This window comes from Salmo trutta, unplaced genomic scaffold (assembly GCF_901001165.1).
Source record: "Salmo trutta unplaced genomic scaffold, fSalTru1.1, whole genome shotgun sequence".
In the NCBI taxonomy this organism is placed as follows: Eukaryota; Metazoa; Chordata; class Actinopteri; order Salmoniformes; family Salmonidae; genus Salmo; species Salmo trutta.
Window position 1 is genome coordinate 122496 of NW_021822727.1, and position 27500 is coordinate 149995.

At 47.2% G+C, this 27500-nt stretch overlaps 1 protein-coding gene across 1 annotated transcript in view; it reads right to left on the reverse strand.

The window, feature by feature from the left end:
* The window catches only part of LOC115184036 (SH3 and multiple ankyrin repeat domains protein 3-like), a gene marked incomplete at its 5' end in the record, with an annotated part of 66805 nt that overhangs the window by 34766 nt on the left and 4539 nt on the right, over positions 1 to 27500 (reverse strand). The window contains 10 exon segments of the mRNA XM_029745031.1: positions 8218 to 8342; positions 9986 to 10068; positions 10172 to 10247; positions 12417 to 12530; positions 14771 to 14946; positions 15863 to 16100; positions 19001 to 19051; positions 19054 to 19066; positions 19176 to 19253; positions 19488 to 19604. Coding sequence (XP_029600891.1) covers positions 8218 to 8342; positions 9986 to 10068; positions 10172 to 10247; positions 12417 to 12530; positions 14771 to 14946; positions 15863 to 16100; positions 19001 to 19051; positions 19054 to 19066; positions 19176 to 19253; positions 19488 to 19604 — 1071 coding nt within the window.

Here is a 27500-nt window from a genome sequence, read left to right on the forward strand (position 1 = left end):
GGAGGGGGGCGGGGGTAGGTTGACCTCAGGTCTCCCCACTGGAATCCCGAGGTAGGAGGGGCAGGGGGTAGGTTGACCTCAGGTCTCCCGTCTGGAAGCCCGAGGTAGGGTTATGGGGGTAGGTTCACCTCAGGTCTCCCCTCTGGAATCCCGAGGTAGGGAGAGGGGGGGTAGGTTGACCTCAGGTCTCCCCTATGGGAGCCCGAGGTAGGGATGGCAGGGAGGAGGTTGACCTCAGGTCTCCGGTCTCCCCATTCGAAGCCCGAGGTAGGGTTAGGGGGTAGGTTGACCTCAGGTCTCCCCACTGGAATCCCGAGGTAGGAGCGGCAGGGGGTAGGTTGACCTCAGGTCTCCCCTCTGGAATCCCGAGGTAGGAGGAGGGGGGGTAGGTTGACCTCAGGTCTCCCCACTGGAAGCCCGAGGTAGGAGAGGCAGGGAGAAGGTTGACCTCAGGTCTCCCCACTGGAATCCCGAGGTAGGAGCGGCAGGGGGGTAGGTTGACCTCAGGTCTCCCCTCTGGAAGCCCGAGGTAGAAGGAGGGGGGGTAGGTTGACCTCAGGTCTCCCCACTGGAATCCCAAGGTAGGAATGGCAGGGGGTAGGTTGACCTCAGGTCTCCCCTCTGGAAGCCCGAGGTAGGAGAGGCAGGGGGTAGGTTGACCTCAGGTCTCCCCACTGGAATCCCGAGGTAGGGGTGGCAGGGGGTAGGTTGACCTCAGGTCTCCCCACTGGAATCCCGAGGTAGGAGAGGCAGGGGGTAGGTTGACCTCAGGTCTCCCCTCTGGAAGCCCGAGGTAGGAGTGGCAGGGGTAGAATGACCTCAGGTCTCCCCTCAGGAAGCCCGAGGTAGGAAGGCAGGGGGATCTATCAAACAGCGCACCTCTAACTTTGTACAGTACTAATGCAAATAGTAAAATCAGACACACTACGAAATGCAAACAAATAAACCACAATTCATTTATAATACTGTGAATATATAGTTTCACAGACATATTGTTGGATTTTTTTTCTGGTTTGTGTGAAATGGTTCAGCATAATATAAAACCAGTCTGCAAACCACCAGGTGAACTGGTTTAGCCTGGACTCTTGGTTGACAGTGTTGGGGGATGGGTAATGTAGTCTTGACTCTTGGTTGACAGTGTTGGGGGATGGGTAATGTAGTCTTGACTCTTGGTTGACAGTGTTGGGGGATGGGTAATGTAGCCTGGACTCTTGGTTGACAGTGTTGGGGGATGGGTAATGTAGTCTTGACTCTTGGTTGACAGTGTTGGGGGATGGGTAATGTAGCCTGGACTCTTGGTTGACAGTGTTGGGGGATGGGTAATGTAGTCTGGACTCTTGGTTGACAGTGTTGGGGGATGGGTAATGTAGTCTTGACTCTTGGTTGACAGTGTTGGGGGATGGGTAATGTAGTCTTGACTCTTGGTTGACAGTGTTGGGGGATGGGTAATGTAGTCTGGACTCTTGGTTGACAGTGTTGGGGGATGGGTAATGTAGCCTGGACTCTTGGTTGACAGTGTTGGGGGATGGGTAATGTAGTCTGGACTCTTGGTTGACAGTGTTGGGGGATGGGTAATGTAGTCTTGACTCTTGGTTGACAGTGTTGGGGGATGGGTAATGTAGTCTGGACTCTTGGTTGACAGTGTTGGGGGATGGATAATGTAGTCTTGACTCTTGGTTGACGGTGTTGGGGGATGGGTAATGTGGATAATATTATGTCATCTCTTTATGAGTATAACATTATGTCATCTCTTTATGAGTATAATATTATGTCATGTCTTTATGAGTATAATATTATGTCATGTCTTTATGAGTATAATATTATGTCATGTCTTTATGAGTATAATATTATGTCATGTCTTTATGAGTATAATATTATGTCATCTCTTTATGAGTATAACATTATGTCATCTCTTTATGAGTATAATATTATGTAATCTCTTTATGAGTATAATATTATGTCATCTCTTTAAGAGTATAATATTATGTCATCTCTTTATGAGTATAATATTATGTCATCTCTTTATGAGTATAATATTATGTCATCTCTTTATGAGTATAACATTATGTCATCTCTTTATGAGTATAACATTATGTCATCTCTGTGACATCGTAAAGGTTCTCTGTGATTGTATTGACTAGGTCCTGAGCTCAGGAAGGGGAATTTCCAATGCTGTAGGCTAACTTAAAAGACATCTATATTATGCTGATATTTTGAATATTTTTTGATATATTGAGTGTTTTGGGGTGTCTTATGCCTAGAATTAGCCAAGGAGGTTGTATGGTTCATTTGGTTCCTATTCTGACAGTTTGATAAATTGTGCATAATGACATCTATCTTTAATTGAAAACCTTTACGACATTCGAGTTGTGTAGTCCACTTGTGTAGCTAGCAGGACTGACTTTGTGTTAGCTAGCCAACGTTTAATTACTTCTGCGTTATGAAAGGAACTAGACACGGACACGAATGATCCATTGATAGTTTGTTGTAACCAAGTATTGGTGCTAACCATGTGTTATTGGATGCTAGCATGCTAGTACTGGTGCTAACCATGTGTTATTGGATGCTAGCATGCTAGTATTGGTGCTAACCGTGTGTTATTGGATGCTAGCATGCTAGTATTGGTGCTAACCGTGTGTTATTGGATGCTAGCATGCTAGTTAGCTACGGCGTCATAGGATACGGTGCACTGGGTGGGTTTCACAGAAGAATACTGTACCAAGTTATCTAGCTGAATAAACTAAGTTTGAGCCTATTCCTGGAAACATTGAACCACTGTAGTTTACATCAATTATCATTTCTAAAGTGGAAGTTGGAAAAGTTATATTTGAGTGTTTCAGTGAAAGGTTAGTGAGGGAGGCCCTGCTCTCTCGCTTCCCCAGTTGTTTAGTTAATTTTCATTCCAATCTCCTTTGCATTAGCGTAGCCTCTCCTGTAGCATGTCAACTATGTGTCTGTCTATCCCTGTTCTCTCCTCTCTGCACAGGCCATACAAACGCTTCACACCGCTTGGCCGCTGCCACTCTAACCTGGTGGTCCCAGCGTGCACGACCCACGTGGAGTTCCAGGTCTCCGGCAGCCTCTGGAACTGCCGATCTGCGGCCAACAAGGCAGAGTTCATCTCAGCCTATGCTACCCTCCAGTCCCTTGACTTCTTGGCGCTGACGGAAACATGGATTACCACAGATAACACTGCTACTCCTACTGCTCTCTCCTCGTCTGCTCACGTGTTCTCGCATACCCCAAGAGCATCTGGTCAGCGGGGTGGTGGCACTGGAATCCTCATCTCTCCCAAGTGGACATTCTCTCTTTCTCCCCTGACCCATCTGTCTATCTCCTCCTTTGAATTCCATGCTGTCACAATCACTAGCCCATTCAAGCTTAACATCGTTACCATTTATCGCCCTCCAGGTTCCCTTGGAGAGTTCATCAATGAGCTTGACGCCTTGATAAGTTCCTTTCCTGAGGATGGCTCACCCCTCACAGTTCTGGGTGACTTTAACCTCCCTACGTCTAACTTTGACTCATTTCTCTCTGCCTCCTTCTTTCCACTCCTCTCCTCTTTTGACCTCACCCTCTCACCGTCCCCCCTACTCACAAGGCAGGCAATACGCTTGACCTCATCTTCACTAGATGCTGTTCTTCTACTAATCTCACTGCAACTCCCCTCCAAGTCTCCGATCACTACCTTGTATCCTTTTCCCTCTCGCTCTCCTCCAACAGTACTCACTCTGCCCCTACTCAGATGGTTTTGCGCCGTCGCAACCTTCGCTCTCTCTCTCCTGCTACTCTCTCTTCTTCCATCCTATCATCTCTTCCCTCTGCTCATTCCTTCTCCAACCAATCTCCTGATTCTGCCTCCTCAAACCTCCTCTCCTCCCTTTCTGCATTCTTTGACTCTCTATGTCCCCTATCCTCCCGGCCGGCTCGGTCCTCCCCTCCTGCTCCGTGGCTTGACGACTCATTGCGAGCTCACAGAACAGGGCTCCGGGCAGCCGAGCGGAAATGGAGGAAAACTTACCTCCCTGCGGACCTGGCATCCTTTCACTCCCTCCTCTCTACATTTTCCTCTTCTGTTTCTGCTGCTAAAGCCACTTTCTACCACTCTAAATTCCAAGCATCTGCCTCTAACCCTAGGAAGCTCTTTGCCACCTTCTCCTCCCTCCTGAATCCCCCCCCCCTCCTCCCTCTCTGCGGATGACTTCGTCAACCATTTTGTAAAGAAGGTTGACGACATCCGATCCTCGTTTGTTAAGTCAAACGACACCGCTGGTCCTGCTCACATTGCCCTACCCTATGCTTTGACCTCTTTCTCCCCTCTCTCTCCAGATGAAATCTTGTGACTTGTGACGGCCGGCCGCCCAACAACCTGCCCGCTTGACCCTATCCCCTCCTCTCTTCTCCAGACCATTTCCGGAGACCTTCTCCCTTACCTCACCTCGCTCATCAACTCATCCTTGACCGCTGGCTACGTCCCTTCCGTCTTCAAGAAAGCGAGAGTTGCACCCCTTCTCAAAAAACCTACACTCAATCCCTCCGATGTCAACAACTACAGACCAGTATCCCTTCTTTGTTTTCTCTCCAAAACTCTTGAGCGTACCGTCCTTGGCCAGCTCTCTTGCTATCTCTCTCAGAATGACCTTCTTGATCCAAATCACTCAGGTTTCAAGACTGGTCATTCAACTGAGACTGCTCTTCTCTGTGTCACGGAGGCTCTCCGCACTGCTAAAGCTAACTCTCTCTCCTCTGCTCTCATCCTTCTAGACCTATCTGCTGCCTTTGATACTGTGAACCATCAGATCCTCCTTTCCACCCTCTCCGAGTTGGGCATCTCCGGCGCGGCTCACTCTTGGATTGTGTCCTACCTGACAGGTCGCTCCTACCAGGTGGCGTGGCGAGAATCTGACTCCGCACCACGTGCTCTCACCACTGGTGTCCCCCAGGGCTCAGTTCTATGCCCTCTCCTATTCTCGCTATACACCAAGTCACTTGGCTCTGTCATATCCTCACATGGTCTCTCCTATCATTGCTACGTAGACGACACACAATTAATCTTCTCCTTTCCCCCTTCTGATAACCAGGTGGTGAATTGCATCTCTGCATGTCTGGCAGACATATCAGTGTGGATGACGGATCACCACCTCAAGCTGAACCTCGGCAAGACGGAGCTGCTCTTCCTCCCGGGGAAGGACTGCCCGTTCCATGATCTCGCCATCACAGTTGACAACTCCATTGTGTCCTCCTCCCAGAGTGCTAAGAGCCTTGGCGTGACCCTGGACAACACCCTGTCGTTCTTCGCTAACATCAAGGCGGTGACCCGATCCTTTAGGTTCATGCTCTACAACATTTGCAGAGTACGACCATGCCTTACACAGGAAGCGGCGCAGGTCCTAATCCAGGCACTTGTCATCTCCCGTCTGGATTACTGCAACTCGCTGTTGGCGGGGCTCCCTGCCTGTGCCATTAAACCCCTACAACTCATTCAGAACGCCGCAGCCCGTCTGGTGTTCAACCTTCGCAAGTTCTCTCACGTCACCCCGCTCCTCCGCACACTCCACTGGCTTCCAGTTGAAGCTTGCATCTGCTACAAGACCATGGTGCTTGCCTACGGAGCTGTGAGGGGAACGGCACCTCCGTACCTTCAGGCTCTGATCAGTCCCTACACCCAAACAAGGGCACTGCGTTCATCCACCTCTGGCCTGCTGGCCCCCCTACCTCTGCGGAAGCACAGTTCCCGCTCAGCCCAGTCAAAACTGTTCGCTGCTCTGGCACCCCAATGGTGGAACAAGCTCCCTCACGACGCCAGGACTGCGGAGTCAATCACCACCTTCCGGAGAGACCTGAAACCCCACCTCTTTAAGGAATACCTGGGATAGGATAAAGTAATCCTTCTAACCCGCCCCCACCCCCCGGTGAGAGAGGCACTGAGGTATCAGGCAGCAGCGGTGAGAGAGGCACTGAGGTATCAGGCAGCAGCGGTGAGAGAGGCACTGAGGTATCAGGCAGCAGCGGTGAGAGAGGCACTGAGGTATCAGGCAGCAGCGGTGAGAGAGCCACTGAGGTATCAGGCAGCAGCGGTGAGAGAGCCACTGAGGTATCAGGCAGCAGCGGTGAGAGAGCCACTGAGGTATCAGGCAGCAGCGGTGAGAGAGGCACTGAGGTATCAGGCAGCAGCGGTGAGAGAGGCACTGAGGTATCAGGCAGCAGCGGTGAGAGAGCCACTGATTGAGGTGAGGGATCAAACCAAAGACCCTGTGATAAAGATTGAGGCCCAGTCCTTGTCAGAGGAGGTGGGATCATACCACTTCAGCATCTGTACAGCGGTGTGGTATGACATCTGGAGCCACATCCAACATGTGATCAAGCTGATGCAGTCTCCCAGTATGCATGTAGATGTTGCAGTCAGTCTTCTCAGAAGGACAGAGAGAGGTCTCAGCAATTACAGGGCAACAGGCTTTATGACTGCACAAACGTCAGCCAAGGATATTTGCGAGGGTATGAATGTAAAGGCCGTTCTACAACAAAAAGGCTGAAGTCCACAAAGCGGCACTTTTCATACGAATCATTTGATGAGCCTTTGAGTGATGCCCTGAAAAAGCTGGAGGTGACATTTTTCAATGTCGTTGTTGATGCTGCAACCTCAGCCCTTCAGGAAAGATTTTCCACATTGGAAAATGTGGGAGAGAAGTTTGAAATGCTGTCAACCTTCCAAAGCCTCTCCAATGAGGAGCTGACAGAACAATGGGAGGCCCTTAGTATGACACTATAAAGAACACTCAGACCTGGATGGCAGAGAGCACAGGAACTGAAGAACTTGACATCGAAGACCATGACCCTGCTTGAGCTGCTGATATTTATACACGAAAGGGAGCTCTCAGAAATGTATCCAGATTTGTGGACTGCTCTCAGAATGTGTCTTACTCTTCCAGTGATCGTAACTGAAGCAGAGAGGAGCTTTTCAAAGCTGAAGCTCATCAAATCCTACCTGAGGTCCACCATGTCACAGGAACGCCTTAGTGGCCTTACTGTCATCAGTATTAACCATGCAATTGCTGAGCAGATTTCTTATGATGATGTAATTGATGACTTTGCATCAAGGAAGGCCAGAAAGGTCAGGGTTTAGATGACAGTTGTGTCATTTAGTTTGTGTTTCTTGCTTGACGACCAATAGTGTAATAATCAGGTTCTCTTCTTTATAAGTTTATATTTGTGTATTTGTGTGATGTAGGATTGGTGCAGTTTAGTTTTATTTGTGTGTTTTTTGTTAGCAATAGGGTAATAGTGTAATAATTTGATTCTCTTTTTATTTGTATTTATATACTACAATTTGTTTCTATTTGTCTTTGTTACTTTTTGATATTTATGAGTTTTATTTTTGTATATATTTTTATATTTATGTACATTTAAATGTTATGATTATTTATTTGTGTTGTTTCCAAATGTCTGAATAAAAATGACAGTTAGTGAAGAATGGTGATTTATCTGGGGGGGACTGAAGTGGGGCTTCACCCAGGGAGCCATACAAGTTAGAACCACCACTGCTGTCATGAACTCACAGACGCCAGCATGAGACAGATGCAAAGTTGTGATCTCTATACATCTCTATGGGGTGTATAATGGAATAGATACGTTGTGATCTCTATACATCTCTATGGGGTGTATAATGGAATAGATACGTTGTGATCTCTATACATCTCTATGGGGTGTATAATGAACAGATACGTTGTGATCTCTATACATCTCTATGGGGTGGATAATGAATAGATATAATGTTGTGATATCTATACATCTCTATGGGTGTATAATGAACAGATACAACGATCTCTATACATCTCTATGGGGTGTATTATGAACAGATACGTTGTGATCTCTATACATCTCTATGGGGTGGATAATGAACAGATACAACAATCTCTATACATCTCTATGGGGTGTATTATGAACAGATACGTTGTGATCTCTATACATCTCTATGGGGTGTATTATGAACAGATACGTTGTGATCTCTATACATCTCTATGGGGTGGATAATGAATAGATATAATGTTGTGATCTCTATACATCTCTATGGGGTGTATAATGAACAGATACAACGATCTCTATACATCTCTATGGGGTGTATAATGAACAGATACAATGATCTCTATACATCTCTATGGGGTGGATAATAGAACAGATATGTTGTGATCTCTATACATCTCTATGGGGTGTGTTTACCTCAATGAGGAAGTCCCCAGTGCGTAGCCCCGCCCTCCAGGCCACGCCCTCCAAGTCAACAGACTCCAGGTACTGCAGCGCCGGGAACGCTGGGGTAGGGGCAAACTCCTCTATAGGGGTCTCCGCTAAACACACACACACACACACACACACACACACACACACACACACACACACACACACACATGTATTTGTCTTACATTTAAGTCATGTTCAATTGATTTAATATCATTATCTATACATTCTCCTAACCCTAGATACATTCTCCTAACCCTAGATACATTCTCCTAACCCTAGATACATTCTCCTAACCCTAGATACATTCTCCTAACCCTAGATACATTCTCCTAAACCTAGATACATTCTCCTAACCCTAGATACATTCTCCTAACCCTAACCCTAGAGACATTCTCCTAACCCTAGATACATTCTCCTAACCCTAACCCTAGAGACATTCTCCTAACCCTAGAGACATTCTCCTAACCCTAGAGACATTCTCCTAACCCTAGATACATTCTCCTAACCCTAACCCTAGAGACATTCTCCTAACCCTAGATACATTCTCCTAACCCTAGATACATTCTCCTAACCCTAACCCTAGATACATTCTCCTAACCCTAGATACATTCTCCTAACCCTAGATACATTCTCCTAACCCTAGAGACATTCTCCTAATCCTAGATACATTCTCCTAACCCTAGATACATTCTCCTAACCCTAGATACATTCTCCTAACCCTAACCCTAGATACATTCTCCTAATCCTAAATACATTCTCCTAACCCTAGATACATTCTCCTAACCCTAGATACATTCTCCTAACCCTAACCCTAGAGACATTCTCCTAACCCTAGATACATTCTCCTAACCCTAGATACATTCTCCTAACCCTAACCCTAGAGACATTCTCCTAACCCTAGAGACATTCTCCTAACCCTAGATACATTCTCCTAACCCTAACCCTAGATACATTCTCCTAACCCTAGAGACATTCTCCTAACCCTAGAGACATTCTCCTAACCCTAGATACATTCTCCTAACGCTAACCCTAGATACATTCTCCTAACCCTAGAGACATTCTCCTAACCCTAGAGACATTCTCCTAACCCTAGATACATTCTCCTAACCCTAGATACATTCTCCTAACCCTAGATACATTCTCCTAACCCTAGAGACATTCTCCTAACCCTAGAGACATTCTCCTAACCCTAGATACATTCTCCTAACCCTAGATACATTCTCCTAACCCTAACCCTAGATACATTCTCCTAACCCTAGATACATTCTCCTAACCCTAGATACATTCTCCTAACCCTAACCCTAGATACATTCTCCTAACCCTAGAGACATTCTCCTAACCCTAGAGACATTCTCCTAACCCTAGATACATTCTCCTAACCCTAACCCTAGATACATTCTCCTAACCCTAGAGACATTCTCCTAACCCTAGATACATTCTCCTAACCCTAACCCTAGATACATTCTCCTAACCCTAGAGACATTCTCCTAACCCTAGAGACATTCTCCTAACCCTAGATACATTCTCCTAACCCTAACCCTAGATACATTCTCCTAACCCTAGATACATTCTCCTAACCCTAGATACATTCTCCTAACCCTAGATACATTCTCCTAACCCTAGATACATTCTCCTAACCCTAACCCTAGATACATTCTCCTAACCCTAGAGACATTCTCCTAACCCTAGATACATTCTCCTAACCCTAGAGACATTCTCCTAACCCTAGAGACATCCCAACCCTCATTACCTTTAGCTCCACGGAGGACGAAGCCAAATCCTTCACTGTCTCTCTTCTGTAGCACAGAACTCTTCTCCTCGATGACATAATCACTGGGGTCAGAGGGCAAGGATCAGTTATACAATAGAAGCGAACTTACAATACCTGTGTGTGTGTGTGTGTGTGTGTGTGTGTGTGTGTGTGTACATTAGTTACCTGTATGAAGTGTAGTTGTCATAGGAACCCACGGTGTAATGTCTGAAAAGCCTCTTGGTTCGATCCTCTCGTGTTTCTACATACACCAGCCAACACACACGCACGCAAGCACACACACACACACACACACACACACACACACACACACACACACACACACACACACACACGCACACAAATCACACACACTTCAGTCAAGAGACATGTCCTCATTATCTGAAACATGTCCCCCTTCCATTAGAGGGAGTCAGTGGGTTAGAGGACTTGCAGTAGGCTCCATTAGAGGGAGTCAGTGGGTTAGAGGACCTGCAGTAGGCTCCATTAGAGGGAGTCAGTGGGTTAGAGGACCTGCAGTAGGCTCCATTAGAGGGAGTCAGTGAGTTAGAGGACCTGCAGTAGGCTCCATTAGAGGGAGTCAGTGGGTTAGAGGACCTGCAGTAGGCTCCATTAGAGGGAGTCAGTGGGTTAGAGGACCTGCAGTAGGCTCCATTAGAGGGAGTCAGTGGGTTAGAGGACCTGCAGTAGGCTCCATTAGAGGGACCTGCAGTAGCTCCATAGAGGAGTCAGTGGGTTAGAGGACCTGCAGTAGGCTCCATTAGAGGGAGTCAGTGGGTTAGAGGACCTGCAGTAGGCTCCATTAGAGGGAGTCAGTGAGTTAGAGGACCTGCAGTAGGCTCCATTAGAGGGAGTCAGTGGGTTAGAGGACCTGCAGTAGGCTCCATTAGAGGGAGTCAGTGGGTTAGAGGACCTGCAGTAGGCTCCATTAGAGGGAGTCAGTGGGTTAGAGGACCTGCAGTAGGCTCCATTAGAGGGAGTCAGTGGGTTAGAGGACCTGCAGTAGACTCCATTAGAGGGAGTCAGTGGGTTAGAGGACCTGCAGTAGGCTCCATTAGAGGGAGTCAGTGGGTTAGAGGACCTGCAGTAGGCTCCATTAGAGGGAGTCAGTGGGTTAGAGGACCTGCAGTAGGCTCCATTAGAGGGAGTCAGTGGGTTAGAGGACCTGCAGTAGGCTCCATTAGAGGGAGTCAGTGGGTTAGAGGACCTGCAGTAGGCTCATTAGAGGGAGTCAGTGGGTTAGAGGACCTGCAGTAGGCTCCATTAGAGGGAGTCAGTGAGTTAGAGGACCTGCAGTAGGCTCCATTAGAGGGAGTCAGTGGGTTAGAGGACCTGCAGTAGGCTCCATTAGAGGGAGTCAGTGGGTTAGAGGACATGCAGTAGGCTCCATTAGAGGGAGTCAGTGGGTTAGAGGACCTGCAGTAGGCTCCATTAGAGGGAGTCAGTGGGTTAGAGGACCTGCAGTAGGCTCCATTAGAGGGAGTCAGTGGGTTAGAGGACCTGCAGTAGGCTCCATTAGAGGGAGTCAGTGGGTTAGAGGACCTGCAGTAGGCTCCATTAGAGGGAGTCAGTGGGTTAGAGGACCTGCAGTAGGTTAAGCAGAACACACATTATGCTGTGTGTGAGGGTTGGATCTTCAGTCCTTGTGGGGACTTTAAATCCCCAAAACTCACCACAAGGACAGTAAAACGAGGAAAATTCTCCCTTGTGGGGACATTTCCCACGCCCCATGAGGAAAATAGCTTAGGGGTTAGGTTTAGGGGTACAATTAGGACCAGGGTTAGAATTAGGGTTAGGGTAAGGGGTTAGATTTAGGGTAAGGGGTTAGATTTAGGGTTAGGGTAAGGGGTTAGGGTAAGGGGTTAGAATTAGGGTTAGGGTAAGTGGTTAGATTTAGGGTTAGGGTAAGGGTAAGGGGTTAGATTTAGGGTTAGGGTAAGGGGTTAGGGTAAGGAGTTAGAATTAGGGTTAGGGTAAGGAGTTAGGGTAAGGGGTTAGAATTAGGGTTAGGGGTTAGAATTAGGGTCAGGGGTTAGAATTAGGGTTAGGGTAAGGGGTTAGGGTAAGGGGTTAGGGTAAGGAGTTAGAATTAGGGTTAGGGTCAGGGGTTAGAATTAGGGTTAGGGTTAGGGGTTAGAATAAGGGGTTAGAATTAGGGTTAGAGTTAGGGTTAGGGTTAGGGGTTAGAATTAGGGTTAGGGTTAGGGTTAGGGTTAGGGGTTAGAATTAGGGTTAGGGTAAGGGGTTAGGGTATGGGGTTAGAATTAGGTTTAGGGGTTAGAATTAGGGTTAGGGTTAGGGGTTAGAATTAGGGTTAGGGTAAGGGGTTAGATTTAGGGTTTGGAGTTAGGATTTGGAAAGTAAATAACTTTTAGGTCCCCAGGAGGAGAGAACAAAACGTGTGTGTTACCTAGGCGTGGGTCGTACTGTCTCATCTGGACCTCTTCAACACAGTCAGCAGGAAACCATCCGGTCCGTCCTTTAACTGAACCCTCCCAGAACCCTCCTTCTCCTATACTCAGCACTGGAACAACAGAATATATTAACATAGAATATATGGATTACCCTCCTCCTCCTATACTCAGCACTGGAACAATAGAATATATTAACATAGAATATATTAACATAGAATACATTAACATAGAATATATGCATAATACTATATTAACTATTGGATTACCCTCCTTCTCCTATACTCAGCACTGGAACAATAGAATATATTAACATAGAATATATGCATACTACTATATTATATTAACTATTGGATTACCCTCCTTCTCCTATACTCAGCACTGGAACAACAGAATATATTAACATAGAATATATGCATACTACTATATTATATTAACTATTGGATTACCCTCCTTCTCCTATACTCAGCACTGGAACAAATGTACATATTAATATATTAATATAGGAATGTTGGTTCCTCTAACCCTGTCTGTTAGTTCCTCTAACCCTGTCTGTTAGTTCCCTGTCTGTTAGTTCCCTGTCTGTTAGTTCCCTGTCTGTTAGTTCCCTGTCTGTTAGTTCCCTGTCTGTTAGTTCCTCTAACCCTGTCTGTTAGTTCCTCTAAACCTGTCTGTTAGTTCCCTGTCTGTTAGTTCCTCTAACCCTGTCTGTTAGTTCCTCTAACCCTGTCTGTTAGTTCCCTGTCTGTTAGTTCCCTGTCTGTTAGTTCCTCTAACCCTGTCTGTTAGTTCCCCTGTCTGTTAGTTCCCTGCTTGTTAGTTCCATGTCTGTTAGTTCCTCTAACCCTGTCTGTTAGTGCCTCTAACCCTGTCTGTTAGTTCCCTGTCTGTTAGTTTCCTCTAACCCTGTCTGTTAGTTCCTCTAACCCTGTCTGTTAGTTCCTGTCTGTTAGTTCCCTGTCTGTTAGTCCCTGTCTGTTAGTGCCTCTAACCCTGTCTGTTAGTTCCTCTAAACCCTGTCTGTTAGTTCCTCTAACCCTGTCTGTTAGTTCCCTGTCTGGTTAGTGCCTCTAACCCTGTCTGTTAGTTCCCTGTCTGTTAGTTCCTCTAACCCTGTCTGTTAGTTCCTCTAACCCTGTCTGTTAGTTCCCTGTCTGTTAGTTCCCTGTCTGTTAGTTCCTCTAACCCTGTCTGTTAGTTCCCTGTCTGTTAGTTCCTCTAACCCTGTCTGTTCATTCCTCTAAACCTGTCTGTTAGTTCCTCTAACCCTGTCTGTTAGTTCCCTTTCTGTTAGTTCCTCTAACCCTGTCTGTTAGTTCCCTTTCTGTTAGTTCCTCTAACCCTGTCTGTTAGTTCCTCTAACCCTGTCTGTTAGTTCCTCTAACCCTGTCTGTTAGTTCCTCTAACCCTGTCTGTTAGTTGCTCTAACCCTGTCTGTTAGTTCCCTGTCTGTTAGATCCCTGGCTCTTAGTTTGTTAGTTCCCTGTCTGTTAGTTCCCTGTCTGTTAGTTCCTCTAACCCTGTCTGTTAGTTCCCTGTCTGTTAGTTCCATGTCTGTTAGTGCCTCTAACCCTGTCTGTTAGTTCCCTTTCTGTTAGTTCCTCTAACCCTGTCTGTTAGTTCCTCTAACCCTGTCTGTTAGTTCCCTGTCTGTTAGTTCCTCTAACCCTGTCTGTTAGTTCCTCTAACCCTGTCTGTTAGTACCTCTAACCCTGTCTGTTAGTTCCCTGTCTGTTAGTTCCTCTAACCCTGTCTGTTAGTTCCTCTAACCCTGTCTGTTAGATCCTCTAACCCTGTCTGTTAGTTCCTCTAACCCTGTCTGTTAGTTCCCTGTCTGTTAGATCCCTGTCTGTTAGTTTGTTAGTTCCCTGTCTGTTAGTTCCCTGTCTGTTAGTTCCTCTAACCCTGTCTGTTAGTTCCCTGTCTGATAGTTCCTCTAACCCTGTCTGTTAGTTCCTCTAACCCTGTCTGTTAGTTCCTCTAACCCTGTCTGTTAGTTCCCTGTCTGTTAGTTCCTCTAACCCTGTCTGTTAGTTCCCTGTCTGTTAGTTCCTCTAACCCTGTCTGTTAGTTCCTCTAACCCTGTCTGTTAGTTCCCTGTCTGTTAGTTCCTCTAACCCTGTCTGTTAGTTCCTCTAACCCTGTCTGTTAGTTTCCTGTCTGTTAGTTCCTCTAACCCTGTCTGTTAGTTCCCTGTCTGTTAGTTCCCTGTCTGTTAGTTCCTCTAACCCTGTCTGTTAGTTCCTCTAACCCTGTCAGTTAGTTCCTCTAACAACTGATTGGACAGTGAGGAGGAGACAGCAAATTGGACAGTGTGGAAAGACAGCTGATTGGAGAGAGAGGAGTGTCTGACCTTTGACCCTCTCCCCACGATGCAGGCTGATCTCTCCGGGACCCTGCGGTGTGTGAGAGCGGATAGCGATGAACGTCCTCCCTGGCACGGCGCTGTACAGCCTACGTTTCCCACGCTGCACTGGGCTGGGGGGAGATGAGGGCGGGCTGGGGTCCCTCTGTAGCCTGCCACTTGGGCTATATAAACACACATGAAAACACAGACATACACACGTACACACACACACACACACACACACGCGCACACAGACATACACACACATAAGCATGGACACACAGACATACACACACGCACGTGCACACAAACATACACACACATACCAACCGACAGAGGCACGCAGGCACGCAGGCAGACAGGCAGGCAGGTCTCTGTCTGTCTGTCTGTCTGTCTGTCTGTCTGTCTGTCTGTCTGTCTGTCTGTCTGTCTGTCTGTCTGTCTGTCTGTCTGTCTGTCTCTGTGTCTCTGTGTGTGTCTGTGTGTGTACCTGAGGCGCCGTGTCTGCCTGCGAAGGCTGTGTGTGTCCCTGAGGCGCCGTGTCTGCCTGCGAAGGCTGTGTGTGTGTACCTGAGGCGCCGTGTCTGCCTGCGAAGGCTGTGTGTGTACCTGAGGCGCCGTGTCTGTCTGCGAAGGCTGTGTGTGTCCCTGAGGCACCGTGTCTGCCTGCGAAGGCTGTGTGTGTACCTGAGGCGCCGTGTCTGTCTGCGAAGGCTGTGTGTGTCCCTGAGGCGCCGTGTCTGTCTGCGAAGGTTGTGTGTGTGTACCTGAGGCGCCGTGTCTGTCTGCGAAGACTGTGTGTACCTGAGGCGCCGTGTCTGTCTGCGAAGGCTGTGTGTTTACCTGAGGCGCCGTGTCTGCCTGCGAAGGCTGTGTGTGTACCTGAGGCGCCGTGTCTGTCTGCGAAGGCTGTGTGTGTCCCTGAGGCGCGGAGTCTGCCTGCGAAGGCTGTATGTACCTGAGGCGCCGTGTCTGTCTGCGAAGGATGTGTGTGTACCTGAGGCGCCGTGTCTGTCTGTGTGTCTCTGTCAGTCGGTCTGTGTGTGTCTGTGTGTGTACCTGAGGCGCCGTGTCTGCCTGCGAAGGCTGTGTGTTTACCTGAGGCGCCGTGTCTGCCTGCGAAGGCTGTGTGTTTCTGCCTGCCGGTTGGAAGTGTGTGTGTTCTCCAGGCTGTGGAGGGAGGGGCCGGGGGAAGTAGAGGCTGGGCTTTCCAGAGCGTTGTCGCTGGCTGAGCGAATCAGATAACGGGGAGATGACGAGCCACACACACCAACATTATTGGCCCCACCCAGACGTCGGCGCTTTGAGGAATAGGAAGGGCTCTCTCTGAAAGGCACTGAGACACAGAGAAGGGTTAGGGTTCCCCACATCCACATGGTTAAACACAGACACTAACACACAGAGAAGGGTTAGGGTTCCCCACATCCACATGGTTAAACACAGACACTAACATACAGAGAAGGGTTAGGGTTCCCCACATCCACATGGTTAAACACAGACACACAGAGAAGGGTTAGGGTTCCCCACATCCACATTGTTAAACACAGACACTAACACACAGAGAAGGGTTAGGGTTCCCCACATCCACATGGTTAAACACAGACACTAACACACAGAGAAGGGTTAGGGTTCCCCACATCCACAGGGTTAAACACAGACACTAACACACAGAGAGGGGTTAGGGTTCCCCACATTCACATGGTTAAACACAGACACTAAACACACAGAGAAGGGTTAGGGTTCCCCACATCCACATGGTTAAACACAGACACTAACATACAGAGAAGGGTTAGGGTTCCCCACATCCACATGGTTAAACACAGACACACAGAGAAGGGTTAGGGTTCCCCACATCCACATTGTTAAACACAGACACTAACACACAGAGAAGGGTTAGGGTTCCCCACATCCACATGGTTTAAACACAGGACACTAACACACAGAGAAGGGTTAGGGTTCCCCACATCCACATGGTTAAACACAGACACTAACACACAGAGAAGGGTTAGGGTTCCCCACATCCACATGGTTAAACACAGACACACAGAGAAGGGTTAGGGTTCCCCACATCCACACGGTTAAACACAGACACTAACACACAGAGAAGGGTTAGGGTTCCCCACATCCACATGGTTAAACACAGACACTAACACACAGAGAAGGGTTAGGGTTCCCCACATCCACATGGTTAAACACAGACACTAACACACAGAGAAGGGTAGGGTTCTCCACATCACATGGTTAAACACAGACACACAGAGAAGGTTAGGGTTCCCCACATCCACATGGTTAAACACAGACACACAGAGAAGGGTTAGGGTTCACCACATCCACATGGTTAAACACAGACCCACAGAGAAGGGTTAGGGTTCCCCACATCCACATGGTTAAACCAGACACACAGAGACGGGTTAGGGTTCCCCACATCCACATGGTTAAACACAGACACACAGAGAAGGGTTAGGGTTCCCCACATCCACATGGTTAAACACAGACACTAACAGACAGAGAAGGGTTAGGGTTCCCCACATCCACATGGTTAAACACAGACACTACACAGAGAAGGGTTAGGGTTCCCCACATCCACATGGTTAAACACAGACACTACACACAGAGAAGGGTAGGGTTCCCCACATCCACATGGTTAAACACAGACCTAAACACAGAGAAGGGGTAGGGTTCCCCACATCCACATGGAGTAAACCACAGATAACACACAGAGAAGGGTTAGGGTTCCCACACTCCACACGGTTAAACACAGACACTAACACACAGAGAAGGGTTAGGGTTCCCCACACCACACGGTTAAACACAGACACTAAAACACAGAGAAGGGTTAGGGTTCCCCACATCCACATGTTAAACACAGACACTAAACACACAGAGAAGGGGTAGGGTTCCCCACATCCACATGGTTAAACACAGAACACTAACACACAGAGAAGGGTTGGGTTCCCCACATCCACATGGTTAAACACAGACATACACACAGAGAAGGGTTAGGGTCCCCACATCCACATGGTTAAACACAGACACTAACACACAGAGAAGGTTAGGGTTCCCCACATTCACACGGTTAAACACAGACAATAACAACACAGAGAAGGGTTAGGTTCCCCACATCCACATGGTTAAACACAGACATAACACACAGAGAAGGGTTAGGGTTCCCCACATCCACATGGTTAAACACAGACACTAACACACAGAGAAGGGTTAGGGTTCCCCACATCCACATGGTGAAACACAGACACACAGAGAAGGGTTAGGGTTCCCACACATCCACATGTTAAACACAGACACTAACACACAGAGAAGGGTTAGGGTTCCCCACATCCACATGTTAAACACAGACAACACAGAGAAGGGTTAGGGTTCCCCACATCCACATGGTTTAAACACAGACACTAACACACAGAGAAGGGTTAGGGTTCCCCACATCCACATGGTTTAACCAGACCTAACCCACAGAGAAGGGTTAGGGTTTCCCCACATCCACATGGTTAAACACAGGACACACAGAGAAGGGTTAGGGTTCCCCACATCCACATGGTTAAACACAGACACTAACACCAGAGAAGGGTTAGGGTTCCCCACATCACATGGTTAAACACACGACAACACACGAGAAGGGTTAGGGTTCCCCACATCCACATGGTTAAACACAGAAACACAGAGAAGGGTTTAGGTTCCCCACATCCACATGGTTAAACCACAGACACTAACACACAGAGAAGGGTTAGGGTTCCCCACATCAGCACGGTTAAACACAGACACACAGAGAAGGGTTAGGGTTCCCCACATCCCACCATGGTTAAACACAGACACTAACCACAGAGAGAAGGGTTAGGGTTCCCCACCCATCCACATGGTTAAACACAGGACACTAACACACAGAGAAGGATAGGGTTCTCCCCACATCCCCATGGTTAAACACAGACACACAGAGAAGGGTTAGGGTTCCCCACATCCACCTGGTTAAACACAGACACTAACACACAGAGAAGGGTTAGGGTTCCCCACATCACATGGTTAAACACAGACACTAACACACAGAGAAGGGTTAGGGTTCCCCACATCCACATGGTTAAACACAGACACTAACACACAGAGAAGGGTTAGGGTTCCCCACACCACATGGTTAAACACAGACACTAACACACAGAGAAGGGTTAGGGTTCCCCACATCCACATGGTTAAACAGACACTAACTCACAGGGTCCAGGATGGACTCACCTACGTCTGAGGCCTTATGGATCTTAATGATCTCTGCCAGGTCAAAATTCCAGCAATGATGGCCACCTACACAGACACACATATACCTTCTATTTGGATCCACAGTGAACCATTGTCAGAAATGAGCATTAAAACTATACCAAATCACACCGCATTCTGTGTTGTAGTTCATTACCTGAAAAGCTGTTTGGTTGTTGTAGTTCTTAATGTCTTTATTTGTTCCTCTGAACAGCAGAACTCTGGCACAGCCTTCCTGAGAAAGGAAACGTCACAGTCAGTCACACATAACAGCCCTGCTTACCTGGTTGTATAGACCACAGGTGTAGTGTTACCTGGTTGTATAGACCACAGGTGTAGTGTTACCTGGTTGTATAGACCACAGGTGTGGTGTTACCTGGTTGTATAGACCACAGGTGTAGTGTTACCTGGTTGTATAGACCACAGGTGTAGTGTTACCTGGTTGTATAGGCCACAGGTGTAGTGTTACCTGGTTGTATAGACCACACAGGTGCAGGGCAGTGTTCCCTGAGGCATTCTGAGAGCTCATGTCGGCTCCGTAAAACAGCAGATGTTCCAGGTGCTGCACGTTCCCATGACGACATGCCTGGTGAGAAATAACATGTCACATAGATGATCTAATCTTCCCATCGTTTTGTAGACAACAGGGTGGGAAGGCCCTTTGATTAAATAGATTCTTCAGGAGTTTGACAATGAGGTCCTTTACCTAATTCCCCAGCTTTGATTAAACAGATTCTTCAGGAGTTTGACAATGAGGTCCTTTACCTAATTCCCCAGAGTCAGATGAACTTGCGGATACCATTTGTATGTCTCTGCGTGAGGTTTGTAATATGTCCCTTTTTGGGTGACCCCAAGTTCACACAGAAATAGGAGTTAAAGATATGTCACTCATTGAAAGCAAATCTACGAAGCGGTTGATCTATTCTATGTGCACTACGTCTATGCTTCCCATTCTTAAAACCTCCTCGCTATAGGGGGCAGTATTTTCACGGACGGATGAAAAACGTACGCAAATTAAACGGCCTACTACTCGGGCCCAGAGTCAAATATTTCCATATTATTCATAGATTTGGATAGAAAACACTCTGAAGTTTCTAAAACTGTTTGAATGATGTCTGTGAGTATAACAGAACTCATATAACAGGCAAAAACCTGAGAAAAATCCAACCAGGAAGTGGGAAGTCAGTCTTTCAGACCATTTTTTATTGAAACTACAGTGTCTGTGGGGTCAACTTGCACTTCCTAAAGCTTCCACTAGATGTCAACAGTCTTTACAAAGTTGTTTGAGTCTTCTATGGTGAATTTTGACCGAATAACAGCCGGTTCAAGCAGTGGACAGTCTGAGGTCATGTAGTTACTTCATGCGCGTTCACGCATGGCTAGCATTTTTTATTTTTCTTCTGTAATGAATCCGCTATTGTCCGGTTGGAATATAATCGATTGTGTATGTTAAAAACACCCTAAGGTTTGATTGGAAACAGCGTTTGACATGTTTCTACAAACGGTAATGGAACTTTTGAGCTTTTCGTCTATTGATTTGCGCCCCCGTCTCGTGCCTTTGGAATAGTGTTCTGGACACGCCAACAAATGGAGGTATTTGGACATAAATGATGGACTTTATCAAACAAATGAACATTTCTTGTGGAAGTGGGAGTCCTTCCGAGTGCATTCCGCCGAAGATCAGCAAAGGTAAGAAAATATTTCTAACAGTATTTTAGAGTTTTGACGACGCCGTGGCTTGACGGCTAACTGTATAGCTTGCATTGATGGCGGAGCTCTGTACTCAGAATATTGAACAATGTGCTTTCTCCGTAAAGTTATTTTGAAATCTGACACCGGTTGCATTGAGGTAGTATATCTATAATTCTTTAAATAATTGTTATATATTTTGTCAACGTTTATGATGAGTATTTCTGTAAATGAATGTGCACATTCACCGGACGTTTTGGAGGCAAATCATTTTCTAAACATCACGCGCCAATGTAAAATGCTGTTTTTGGATATAAATATGAACTTTATCAAACAAAACATACATGTATTGTGTAACATGATGTCCTAGGAGTGTCATCTGATGAAGATCGTCAAAGGTTAGTGCTTCCTTTAGCTGTGGTTTGGGTTTTTGTGACACATCTCCTTGCTAGGAAAATGGCTGTGTGGCTTTTCTTGTTTAGGTGGTTTAGGTGGTGTCCTAACATAATCTAATGTTTTTCTTTCGCTGTAAAGCCTTTTTGAAATCGGACAACGTGGTTGGATTCAGGAGAAGTGTATCTTTAAAATGGTGTTAAATAGTCATATGTTTGAGAAATTGAAAGTATTAGATTTTTGATGTTTTGAATTTCACGCCCTGCTGTTCCATTGGCTGTTGGCTAGGGGCCCCGCTGTTCCATTGGCTGATGGCTAGGGGCCCCGCTGGCGGAACGCCAGATGCATTAAGTTTCATTTTTGCGTCTTTTACTTTCGGTTTGTACACCAGCTTCAAACAAATGAAAAAACAATATTTTTGGTTATTGAAGAGATATTTCACAGCAGTGTAGAGATTTGTTTAGTACATTGATTCTCTACATCAGTGGTCTCCAACCGATCTCCAAGGCATTCCTAGTCGATCACCAAACATTTCTGTAGAAATCCCATCTGTAAAGCCTTGCATTCATATTGTTTTTATTTGTTTGGCACTGTTGGCTGTGGGTGCACTTGATTCTGCAGCCCTAGTGCTGTTGGCTGTAGGTGCACTTGATTCTGCAGCCCTAGTGCTGTTGGCTGTGGGTGCACTTGATTCAGCAGCCCTAGTGCTGTTGGCTGTGGGTGCACTTGATTCTGCAGCCCTAGTGCTGTTGGCTGTGGGTGCACTTGATTCAGCAGCCCTAGTGCTGTTGGCTGTGGGTGCACTTGATTCAGCAGCCCTAGTGCTGTTGACTGTGGGTGCACTTGATTCAGCAGTCCTAGTGCTGTTGGCTGTGGGTGCACTTGATTCAGCAGCCCTAGTGCTGTTGGCTGTAGGTGCGCTTGATTCAGCAGCCTTAGTGCTGTTGGCTGTGGGTGCACTTGATTGAGCAGCCCTAGTGCTGTTGGCTGTGGGTGCACTTGATTCAGCAGCCCTAGTGATGTTGGCTGTGGGTGCACTTGATTCAGCAGTCCTAGTGATGTTGGCTGTAGGTGAGCTTGATTCAGCAGCCCTAGTGCTGTTGGCTGTGGGTGCACTTGATTCAGCAGCCCTAGTGCTGTTGGCTGTGGGTGCACTTGATTCTGCAGCCCTAGTGATGTTGGCTGTGGGTGCACTTGATTCAGCAGCCCTAGTGCTGTTGGCTGTAGGTGCGCTTGATTCAGCAGCCCTAGTGCTGTTGGCTGTGGGTGCACTTGATTCAGCAGCCCTAGTGCTGTTGGCTGTGGGTGCACTTGATTCAGCAGCCCTAGTGCTGTTGGCTGTGGGTGCACTTGATTCAGCAGCCCTAGTGCTGTTGGCTGTGGGTGCACTTGTTTCAGCAGTCCTAGTGCCGTTGGCTGAAGGTGCACTTAATTCAGCAGTGTACCTACAGTGCTGTTGTCTGTGGGTGCACTTGATTCAGCAGTGCACCTACAGTACTGTTGGCTGTGGGTGCACTTGATTCAGCAGCCCTAGCGCCGGTAAGGCAAAGTGTTCCCATTTTTAACCATTTAATGTGTCAGAAGCTAGAAATCAATTGGCCAATCAGATAGCTCAGATCACCTTGTCTGCACAGTTTCCTGGAGCCATTGACTGTAAAATGAAGCCTTGAACTCACAGCAAAGTTGATACTGTGAGATTTAAAAACTAAAACCATGACTAGAAAGAGACTCAACGAATACAGCACAGAGCTGCTGTTTTCATGTTTAAGTTGTTATTCAGCTGTCAACACTTTATTCAACACCTTTATAAGGGTTAGGGTTAGGGTTAGGCTAACCCTTTATTCAACACCTTTTATAAGCCATAAAAAGCACATTTTGCCATCTTCCACATCCTAAAATCAGCACTGCAGCTGTAATGAATGAGTATAGCAAAGTGGTCTCCCCAATTTTGAGATATTGCGATCTTGTCACATCGCTGCAACTCCCCAACGGGCTCGGGAGAGGAGAAGGTCGAGTCATGCGTCGTCTGAAACATGACCCGCCAAGCCACACTCCTTAACACTCGCCCGTTTAACCCGGGAGCCAGCTGCACCAATGTGTCACCATCCAACTGACGACCGAAGTCAGCCTGCAGGCGCCCGACCCGCCACAAGGAGTCGCTAGAGCACAATGATCCAAGTAAAGCCCTCCCGGCCAAACCCTCCCCTAACCCGGACGACGCTGGGCCAATTGTGCGCCGCCCTATGGGACTCCCGGTCCCGGCCGGTTGAGACACAGCCTGGATCAAACCCCAGGTTGTAGTGACGCCTCAACACTGCGATGCAGTGCCTTAGACCGCTGAACCAGGGTCTGTAGTGACGCCTCCAGCCGCTGAACCAGGGTCTGTAGTGACACCTCAACACTGCGATGCAGTGCCTTAGACCGCTGAACCAGGGTCTGTAGTGACACCTCAACACTGCGATGCAGTGCCTTAGACCGCTGAAACCAGGGTCTGTAGTGATGCCTCAACACTGCGATGCAGTGCCTTAGACCGCTGAACCAGGGTCTGTAGTGATGCCTCAACACTGCGATGCAGTGCCTTAGACCGCTGCACCACTCGGGTGGCCCTGGCTTTTGTCTTTTTAACGAAGGAATATTTAACTTTCTCTGGTCATAGGAGTAACAACATTAATTAGCGCATGAGGCAGAAATAATGCAGTGCGACTTGAGTTTCGCCATCAGCTGGAAGACTGTGTCCCCTTTTCGCAGTGGAGGGAAGGATGGCAGAGGGACGGTGAGTCGGGTGAGAGGCAGCCTCACCGCTGCTCCTTCCCTCCTCTCAGACTGACCATCAGATGGAAGACTGTGTCCCTCCTCTCAGACTGACCATCAGATGCAGGCCATCAGTCCAGTAAAAAACAAAGAAGCAATGATTCTGCTCACTGAGCTGTGCCTCACAAGTAATACAACAAATGATCTATTGCCAGTGTGATCATATACCTACATTTTGTAAAATATCATTTCTAAATGGTCTGAGAACAACAACATTGGCAGGTCAATTCAAGCATAGCAAATATGCAGTGATAATGTATTGGGTCTATAGCCTACTGCACAAACCTCATTGCTCCAGAGCTGTTTTTAATTGGTTAATGTTGCATAGGCTTACGCTTTTTAAATCAGTAAAAAAAAGTGAGCGGTAGATCGCGGCTTGTATTCTGACTCAGAACGTGATCTTTACTCAGAAAAGGTTGGTGACCGCTGATGTAGATCCATAAAGTAAACAGTAGGTTAATTTCTGCAATAACCAGGAGCGTTGAAGCGTGAGGCTAGACTTCTCCACTGTTTTGTCCCATAGCTACCGCGCTGTGGCAGTGTGAAGAGCACCTTCTCCCCTGTTTTGTCCCATAGCTACCGTGCTGTGGCAGTGTGAAGAGCACCCCTGTTTTGTCCCATAGCTACCACGCACCCCTGCAGATACACATATAGATACTCTGTATGACCGTGTGGGAGAAAGTCGTGCATTGTGCTCATCTCAATGGGCGCATTTGAGCGAATCCCTTTTGTCAAGTCACTGACCATCGTTGGTCATCGCCTTTCAAAGTGTGTTGGATTATTTACAAAAATCATGTGATCTAAGGTCATGAATGTTCGACTGCAGTCGATTTGCAAGTTTCTGCAGTTGTTCTTCACCAACTTCATATTGCAGTCCTGGCCTGCATTATGGAGAGGCTCTATGGTCAACCAATCAAACAACGTGACCAAAGATATGACTGAAACAGCAACTCATTCGCCCAGATTTATGTCTACCTTGGATATAAACAAATAAATGTGATGTACACACATACTGTGATATTATGACTTAGTGTGTGATACGGGGCTCAGACATGTTCATTTCCACATTATAAAGAAAACCCATTAGAAACAATGGCAGCACTGTTGGTCTGAGCCTTGCTGTTGGAAAACCACATTAGTGTCCGACTTTAGATGCTTCACAGATGCAGCTCCTCGACCTCCCTCCTGGACTTTAGATGCTTCACAGACACACCTCCCTCCTGGACTTTAGATGCTTCCCTCCTGCACCTCCCCGACTTCCCTCCTGGACTTTAGATGCTTCACAGACGCACCTCCCTCGACTTCCCTCCTGGACTTTAGATGCTTCCCTCCTGGACCTCCCCCGACTTCCCTCCTGGACTTTAGATGCTTCACAGACACACCTCCCTCCTGGACTTCCCTCCTGGACTTCCCTCCTGGACTTCCGTCTACAGTTGGTGGCTTTAGCTTTACCTCTCAGATGAACCCATTATGAGGTGTTGTTCATGGGAACATCATCTCCCTTATAAGGTCAATCTCAATGTGACCTTGCCAGATTCACAAGCTTGAAAACCAATTTAAATGAATTTATTTAGTCACCGTTTCTCCCCAATTTCTGGTAATTACAATCTTGTCTCATCGCTGCAACTCCCCAACTGGCTCGGGAGAGGATTTGGTTTGTCATGTAGTTGAGAGGGGTGCATCTTGGCTATAAAAGATCTTTGTACTTTTGTGTTGTCACTATCAACGGTTCATTAGAAATGGCGAATCGTTGAAAGTCATTGCTAATGCAAAGCTCTTGTTATTAAAGATGTAGTTTAAGTATAACTCTGACTGGTGTGTGAAGTTTGTAACTCTTCTCATTTGGTAATGCAGAAATTAGCCACCACACTTTGCATTCTTGGGTACAGGAACAATGGTGGCCATCTTGAAGCATGTGGCGACAGCAGACTGGGATAGGCAGAAATTGAATATGTGTTTAAACACACCAGCCAGCTAGTCTGCCCATGCTCTGAGGATGCGGCTAGGGATGCCATCTGGGTCAGCAGCCTTGGAGGGTTAACACGTTTAAATGTCTTAATCACGTCGGCCACGGAGGAGGAGAGCCCACAGTCCTTGGTAGCGGGCCACATCGGTGGCACTGTATTATCCTCAAAGTGTGCAAAGAAGGTGTTTAGTTTGTCTGGAAGCAAGACATCGTTGTCCGTGACGTGGCTGGTTTTCTTTTTGTAGTCTGTGATTGTCTGAAGACCCTGCCACATACGTCTCGTGTCTGGACCGTTGCATTGTGACTCCACTTTGTCTCTATACTGAAATGTCACTTGTTTGATTGCCTTGTAGAGGGAATAACTACAATGTTTGTATTAGGCCATATTCCCAGTCACCTTCCCATTGTTAAATAAGGTGGTTTGCGCTTTCAGTTTTGCGCGAATGCCACCATCTATCCACGGTTTCTGGTTAGGGTAGGTTTAATAGTCACAGTAAGTACATCTTCTCCTATACAGTTCCTTATAAACTCACTCACCGAATCAGCGAATACGTCAATATTATTCTCTGAGGCTACCCGGAACATGTCCCAGTCCGTGTGACAAAAACACTCTTGAAGCGTGGTTTCCGATTGGTCAGACCAGTGTTGAAAAGTCCTTAGCATGGGTACATTCTGTTTGAGTTTCTGCTTATAGGAAGGGAGGAGCAAAATGGAGTCGTGGTCAGATTTGCCAAAAGGAGGGCGGGGGAGGGCCTTGTATGCATCTCGGAAGTTAGAGTAGCAGTGATCAGTGTATTTCCAGCTTGAGTGCTACAGTCAATATGCTGATAGAATTTAGGTAGCCTTAAAACCCCCAGCTACAATAAATGCAGCCTCAGGATATATGGTTTCCAGTTTGCATAAGGTCCAGTGAAGTTCCTTGAGGGCCGTCGTGGTATCGGCTTGAGGGGGGATATACACGTCTGTGACAATAACCGAGGAGAATTCTCTTGGGAGGTAATACGGTCGGCATTTGATTGTGAGGAATTCTAGGTCAGGTGAACAAAAGGACTTGAGTTCCTGTATGTTGTTACAATTACACCATGAGTTGTTAATCATGAAACATACACCCCCGCCCTTCTTCTTCCTGGAAAGATGTTTATTCCTGTCGACGTGACACACAAAGAATCCAGGTGGCTGTACCGACTCCAATAGCATATGCCCGGAGAGCCATGTGTCCGTGAAACAGAGTATGTTACAATCCCTGATGTCTCTCTGGAACCTTTGCCCTAATTTTGTCTACCTTGTTATCTAGAGACTGGACATTAGCGAGTAATATACTCAGAAGCGGTGGGTGGTGTGCGTGCCTCAGAAGACCGCTTCGCCTACCTCTTCTCTGGCGGCGTTGTTTTGGGTTGGCCTCCGGAATCAGTTCAAATGCCCTGGATGGTTCGGACAAAGGATCCGCTTCGGGAAGGTCATATTTCTGGTCGTATTCCTGGTCATAGTTCTGGTAAGTTGACATCGCTCTGATATCCAACACATAAAAAAACGAAATACTGCAAAGTTTACTAAGGACTAGAAGCGAGGCAGCCCTCTCTGTCGGCGCCATCTTGCCTAATTTCTGTTTTTGTGACAAAAAAG